At 42.3% G+C, this 7,561-nt stretch overlaps 2 protein-coding genes across 3 annotated transcripts in view; both read left to right on the top strand.

The window, feature by feature from the left end:
* The first annotated feature begins 698 nt into the window (after positions 1-698).
* On the top strand, positions 699-4,492 carry tmem250 (transmembrane protein 250). 2 transcript variants are annotated; one of them, XM_083669531.1, is made up of 2 exons: positions 699-868; positions 1,176-4,492. In XM_083669531.1, the coding sequence occupies exon 2, from the start codon at positions 1,377-1,379 to the stop codon at positions 1,794-1,796; it is 420 nt and encodes a 139-aa protein (XP_083525657.1). In that variant the 5' UTR covers positions 699-868; positions 1,176-1,376; the 3' UTR covers positions 1,797-4,492. The 2 variants fall into 2 exon arrangements, with proteins under 2 accessions (XP_083525657.1, XP_083525658.1); XM_083669532.1 differs by having other exon boundaries at positions 699-881.
* A 1,210-nt stretch (positions 4,493-5,702) lies between these two features.
* nacc2 (NACC family member 2) overlaps positions 5,703-7,561 on the top strand; it is a 26,473-nt gene continuing 24,614 nt past the window's right edge. The window contains exon 1 of the mRNA XM_083670073.1: positions 5,703-5,866. The gene's annotated coding sequence lies outside the window, so the exon portion shown is untranslated. The remainder of the gene's footprint in view (positions 5,867-7,561) is intronic.

Genomic DNA, 7,561 nt, shown 5'->3' with positions numbered 1-7,561 from the left:
AGGAGGACTATAAAGTAATAGATTATGTCACGTTGATATTATATAGTATGAGTAGGCCTACACATGTATGCTTCATGTCTTCAGACTGAAGTAGACAGACTAAAGATAAGGCACTTGAGTTTGTTTGAGACTCTATCCGTTTCTTCCCATTATTATTATTATTATTATTATTATTATTATTATTATTATTATTATTATTATTATTATTATTATTACAATGACAGATTGCAGGTAATCTCTGTTCCATGAGCTATCACATGAGGTGGCCATGTATTCCAGGTCCAATCTCTTTTTTAATTTCAAAACCATATTACAGTTTGACTGATAGTAACAGTGACTAATAGTTTTATCATATAGCCTTTCTTATCATGCATTGAGGAAAATTATCAAAACAATAGGCTAAAGGAAGTAAACTATTACACGAACAGGTTTCCTAGTCATTTCAAAGTACGGTGGAGAGGAATTATGGAATTCATATCCACCGTAGAGAATAAGGATGTCTGGGTGTTGGGTGGAAAATCCCAATACATGTAAATTTGTACAAAAATACACAATTTTTGGAGCACTTCTCCTTTAAATTTTCAGCTGTTGTTATGACAACGCTGGGTGGATGATCATGAAATATTTTACGACAGGACGTAAATCCACCGGTTGTCTTTGCAACAGTACCGCCCCGGCCTCTGTTGCGATGCACTGTAACCACTTGCATCAATAGGACATTGCTATTACCCTATTCGTTACTTTGTATAGCGTTCTTTTGTGGCGAGTTAGGATCTATCACACCGTATCAATTTGCGCTTGTCTGCTAAAACGCATCACAACCATTGAAATGAGGAAGAGGACGTTCTGAAATTTGTAACGTTGTGTGGTGAGAACTGATTGTAGGCATATTTCTAGATTTCCACTCCAAATCAATTCTCCTCCTTTTACACTTCTCAGCTGACATTGATTAAAATGATATGGTATAAATTACAAAGAAAGTAAATTGATGGCTTTTCTATAGGCTATCGTCTAAATTACCAGCTGTATTAGAATGTCAGTCTACTGTATTTTTGGTTGTGTTCATAACGTGTGATCTTCAGTTGTGTGTGTGTGTGTGTGTGAGTGTGCGCGCTTGTGTGTATGTGTTGTACATGTGTTCAACGTCACAGTAACATGTTTTGTTCTCTTCACAGACCCCTGTTGTCTTTTGGTTGCCTATAGTGATTGGATGCTAAACACATCTAACAGGAATCCCTGGTGCTGTGTAAGGCCACATTCCATGTCTGGGGCTCTGTACTTACCCAGCCAATGATGCAAACTCCCACAACGGACGCAGCAGCCGAGGCCTGTTGCTGGGACTCCCCCGCGAAGCCAGGAGCTGGATTAGCCCACTCATGCCTGTGATCCCCATCCCTCGACGGGTGCGCAGCTTCCATGGCCCCCACACCACCTGCATGCACTCGGCCTGTGGGCCCGCGCGCACCACCCAGCTCGTCCGCACCAAATACAACAACTTCGACCTGTACCTGCGCTCACGGTGCATGTACGGCTTCCTGCGTTTCCTGCTCTACTTCGGCTGCAGCCTTCTGACCTCCCTCCTCTGGGTGGCGCTGTCTGCCCTGTTCTGCCTGCAGTACATCAGCGTGCGGGTCTTTCTGCGGCTGCAGTACAAGCTGTCTGTGATCCTGCTGTTGTTGGGTCACCGGCGGCTGGACTTTGGGGTTGTGAACGACCTGTTTATCTACAGCATGCAGGTGACTATGTTCCTGGTGGGGGGGCTGGGGTGGTGCTTTATGGTGTTTGTGGACATGTAGCCACATAGATATTATGTGCATGTGACTCATGACAGACAGTGACGATGGACTGCAGTTCACAGCCTTTCTGTGAATGTCAAAGCCTTTTACATTGACTGGAAATACTCTTTACTGACCAAATCCAACACGTCAGACTAATATCCACAAGGGTGATTTGAGACAAAATGCATTCATTCATACATACATACATGGGTTGCGCGATTGGACAATTACATTGGTAGATCACTGATGATCCGAATCTATCATCAACAAAGATTATATTGCCAATTTGAAGATTTTTTTTGGGACATTTAAAACGGGAGAAAATGCCCTTTTATGGAGCTGCGTTTTCCTCTGCTTTCCTCCTTCCCAAAAGTGTTATGTATAGCCTGTTTTAGCAGGCTAACATTCAGAATTCAACCTGCGTTACAAACGTGGAGGGCTGGCGGGAGCCATCTTCAGTCCATATATTTAATATACATTGAAAAGCTAAATGATGCATGTGGTGACCGCTATACCATCACACCCACTGCCCATGCTCGCTAGAAAAAGGGCGGAGTGAGGTGGAAAACTACTGACTAGTGAGTTTTTAACATAGGTGACTGGTGCTATCTTGGCAAAAAAATAAAGAAAAACAGCCGTCACCAAAAAATGGCCCCCTCGTGCTCTCACCAGCCCACCTCACCCCCTCCCCCCTCACCCAACCCTAACATACATAAATACATACAGGCATACATACAACACAGCAGCTGTTGTGACTAAAGGGTGAAGATGACCCAGATGTCCTCAGAATAAGCCTAGTCCCAGGCTAAATCACACTTTCAATTGAGATTCCCCTTTGAAGATGCCTTTTAGTCCGGGACGAGGCGTAATCTATGTCCGGAAAACCAGCACATAGTGACTAGCCTTTATTTGGGATTAAGACAGGATTCCCTCCAAAACCCCAGAGGGAAAGACCAACAGTCTTGTGTTCGACTGAAGTAATCAAACTAAATATATATTGGTGTTGAATTGATTCCCAAGGTGGCATATATTCTTTTTGTAAAATATGATTATTTTATAAAGCAACTGTTGAGAAAAATGTATTGTGCTGTGAAATGTATGGATAAGTGAGTGTGTGTACAGATTATGTTTTATGAAAATGCCAATAATATCCAGTTTGGCTTGCCTTGCAGCCGTGTCATAGAGTCTGTAGCAGTGCAAGTTAGTTACTGTGAGTGGCTGGCAAGCTTGGGGTGAAGCCTTCTATTAGAGAATCTCACATGGTTCTAGAATCCCTCCAACAGAATGCTCTGTTCAGCCCTCCTCACAACACAGTAGCCAATCACAGGCAGGCACCCTGGCCACTGCCAACCATAACAATGGCTAGGGCTTTGTCCCCATGTCCTTATATAGCCTCCCTCCTTCTCTCATCTCCTTCACTTCCCTGTGGGCTTAATCCTGACTTAAGATCCTAATGTGCATGACTCAATTTCTCTACTGGCACAATTGCATGATTTCAGTGGAAGTGAGTAATGTGCACAGATTGGCTTTATGTGAAGACGGATCTGTTCGGGACAGAACAGGTCATAGCAATATCGTGCAGACCTACCCAGCCTTTCACCGATCAGTGACCATGAAGGCAAGCCTCAATACTCAATATGCATTGTTTAATCTTGTCTTTTGTGCCAATGGTTCTGAAAAACCACCAGAAAGGTTAACAAAGCAGGGGAGTTACTTAGGTTCCTCTCATACCACCACTCTGTCTATTCAGTATCAGGCCAGTGGTCAGTACTGGAGAAAGGAGAGGAGGAGAGGGAGCTGTTAAAGAGTTTTGGGACACAGCCCGAGAAGTTGGACGAACATCCCGTCCATTGCATTCTGTGTTGTTGGCCTGAGACTGGCATAGGGCCGGAGTGGGTAAACACACACAACACTCTATTGTTCTAGGATAAACACATCTTATGCCTCATACTGCAAGCCAGCCACATCAGACAACCCAGCATGGCCTGTTAAATTCAACTGGAAGAATTGCATTGGGATGTAGAACTTCACACTGCAATCAGACACTATAGGCATGTACGGTATGGGGTAGTGCTGAGATGAATTCCATCTGAAATGTTATTCAATTTAGGAAGTGAATTAATTCACCTTACTGTGTATGAATCAGAGAATTGGCCATTATTTTTGGTGGGGTCTTTTCCATCCATAAATTACATTTAAATTGATTGCCCTTACACTAAGTACGTTGACTCTGTGAATTGACCCCAACACTAATTGGTGGACACGAGTTGACTGCAATTATAGATATGTTACACAATACTGCCAACTAGTAGTACTGTAGTAGGCTATATGTAATACTGTGTCTCAACCTGGGGAGGCTGTTGGAGGTAGAAATCTGAGGACACTTGTGTTTGATACCATACCTCATTCTGTTCCATGCATTACAATGAGCCCATCCTCAGATTTCTACCTCCATCAGCCTCCACTGATACCTGGCCCAAAGCTATTTAGTAGAATTCTTGTGGAAGTGTGAAATTGAAATGGTCTATTATTGTTTCTGATGTGACTGTTGTTATTCTATTCTGGGCGTTGTACATTTTCAAATGACTTTGGCTTCTCAGGAAGAACATGTACAGTAATAAACGTATCAACATTTTTTTAACATGCCTGCATTGTTAGTCTTTATTTGGGTTGTTCCTAATATAAAGTTGTATCAAGTTTGTTCCATCTGTTGTATAACGTTTGTTCAAACTGTACACAGCTGGTTCGTTAATTAAAAAATAAAGAATTACATTCACTCAGAATGCCAGGGACCATTTATATGAAGAAAATAAATTCTGATCTTTTATTTATTTTATTTTATATTATATTTACATGTCCATATACAGCTGCAGTTTGTTGTAGTTATTAATCAGTTAAAATTCATGTATTACCACTGAGCCCAGTCCATGCCACTACACCCTGTGTTGTACACACATTCAAATATGTTTAATGATTTGTGGAACTGCTTTCTGGCACATTTGAATAGCAATGAGACATGGTGCAGATCAGCTGCTTCTGGGTTCATGAACAAGCACACAGTTAGGGAACCTTGTTCCGGGAGTGAACTTGTTGGTGTTAAAATTTAATTGCAGCATTCAATTTGCTTCAGGGCCCACCACAGTTCCCCTAGTAAAATCCTACATAATTCCATTTCTCAACTGCAGACATTTATGTGATTTATAAAAAAATCTGACATGAAATCAGACACTATATGAATATCAATGGGGGGGGGGGGGGGGGTTACAGTAATAGCTTGCCTAAAGGTTTCAGTGATTGCCTTGTACAAGAATAGCATACAGTGTAATGTATGTTCCTTGTACAGAGTTGACTTGAGGTCAGGCAGCCTTCATTTGGCCTCACATAACTTATGATGGCAGCACACATGCGCAGCATGCACTGTCATCGCATAGGCCACGTGAGATAACCACACATGTAAATTCACCAAGAGCGAGATCCAGTACGTGCGTGCCCTATTTACTGTTACAGTATAACGAATCCATTCGATATAATGTCAGTTTGTTTACGCACTGCTTGCATTTTCTTGAATTGTGCCATATCAATTAACCCAGTAGTTTGAAAATATGACTTTTAAGATTTCGCCAGAGTGAATCGAGTTCATGTAGCCTACTGTAAACGATATCAACCTAAATGTGCACATGTAACTTGGCGCACCAAGTATTCGCTCGCGGCCATATCGGCGCCCGTCGACTAGGTTGCTTTAAATCTACAGTTAAGTACAGTCATATTTCCAAATTCCTCCCGGACGCTAGACTATGGCTTTAAAAAGTCTTTAGCGAATGGAGAATGATATCAGGCTGCGTGCAGTGCATATACCGTCCATGTGAGCGGCATTCACTTCCTGCACAGGGATAGAGGCATGCAGAAAAAGAGAGAGAGAAAAGAGAGAGATGGGGGGCGAGTGGGCAAGATAGGGAGAGCGAGCGAGCAAACGAGGTGAACTCGGGGCCTGCGTACCGACTATAAGCTACAGACGGACCCTGCAAACTTCTGAAGAAATAAAGCTGGGCCGACTGACAGCTTCGTTTTATGGAGGAGCGACACATCGGGTAAGTATTCGGCTTTATACGGGCTTGGTATTTATGGTGCTTGTTTGTATGACGCATATGGTTTTGCCATGTTTTATTTCCACGTAATGAAAGATTAATCTGGCCATCTTTCATATCCATCAGTTGGCTATACAGTAATTCGCAGATGGCATGGCGATATTATTTGCTTTTACAACAAACGATTTTACTTTGGTGGAATAGTAATCTGGGAGGATTTTGAGATTTTGTTACACCCATGACATTGATTTAATGTAACTGAATTCCCGAAAAATTTAACCCGCTAGGAATTTGCGCGCAGAGTGTTTGAAATGTAACTTTGCCAAATGAACTACAATTTGCGAAATGTAATCCATAGTATACGTTAGTAGATCACTTTTTATTAGACAACAAGATACACTATTCCGACGGGATGAGTGGAGAAAGTGCATGATATCGGTCATTGCGTCACTGTCAACTCCAAACCAAACACGCACCCCTCCACCCATGTCGGCTTTAGGACACACGTAGACGACCTTAGGCGACACAACACCCACATATGTTCATCATCAGCGAGAATAGCATGTACAGTATGTACCTTAAAGTTATCGGACCAAATTCGAATACCGTAAACTTATGTTAACCCGACATAGCAGCTATGTGAAACCTTCGTATGATGTGGCTATTAAACACGGCGTGATAGCATTAGTATGTTTCATGTTCTCGATGCTATCATATGTGTCAAGTGATACAGTAAAGGAAAAAGTCTGTTTTTATCAAAGCTTCGGGAGTACAGTAGGTTTAGCAAAGGTATGCAGTGAGAAGTCCTTATAAACTTTGGCATAATTCAACCAATATGCTCTCTTGGTCTGATAATGTAGGCTATTCGGGCCGTAGACTACATCACTAGTTTGAATGGTATTGTATTGTAGAGTTACTGCTTTTTCATGTAACATATGTAGGCCTATATATTTATGGCATATATAGTGTATAGCCCATTATGGATTCCTTATAGCTGGTCAACACACACCCCTGCCTAAAAGTGTCAGGAATATTCTAAGAAATGCAATGTAAAGTGAATTGGGTGAGGGGGATGAAGGGGCTGAAAATGTGTCCTTTCACAGAATCTTTGAGTCCTGAGTTACAGTGGTAATTATTTTGAGAGATATGATGTTTGGTGTACAATCAGAGACTTGTGTGGTTGAATGGCCCAGTGCTCTCAGCTGTACTGTTCTCGACCTAGGCAGTTCTGACGAGCCTGTTGGTATCTGCTTCCCATGAAACCTCTGACATGTGACTACTCTCTCTCTCTCTCTCTCTCTCTCACACACACACACACACACACACACACACACACACACACACACACACACACACACACACACACACACACACACACACACAATGCCCTCTTTCCTCCTCTAGCCTACTGTATGGGGCTGGGGTTGGCCGCATGTGGCTCATGGCAATTTCTTCATTTCCTGCTCTCTCTCTATCACACACACAAGTACACACACACAAACACACACACAAACACACACACACACACACACACACACACACACATAATATAGACCCAACCCTAATACACTACTAAACTGTTCTGTATTTCTATGAGTACAACACACTGAATCTATAGGCGGGTTACTGTACATTCCCATCTGCCTATATACATTTCCTCCATACAATGACACCTCCTGTCTATCTGTGTAAAGAGCG

This window comes from Argentina silus, assembly GCF_951799395.1.
Source record: "Argentina silus genome assembly, chromosome: 5".
In the NCBI taxonomy this organism is placed as follows: Eukaryota; Metazoa; Chordata; class Actinopteri; order Argentiniformes; family Argentinidae; genus Argentina; species Argentina silus.
The sequence above is the reverse complement of the archived record's forward strand: the minus strand, read 5'-3'. Positions and strand labels throughout refer to the sequence as shown.

Excerpts from the sequence above, each read along its gene's own strand:
- tmem250 (XM_083669531.1), top strand. The coding sequence starts at position 1,377 with ATGCCTGTGATCCCCATCCCTCGACGGGTGCGCAGCTTCCATGGCCCC.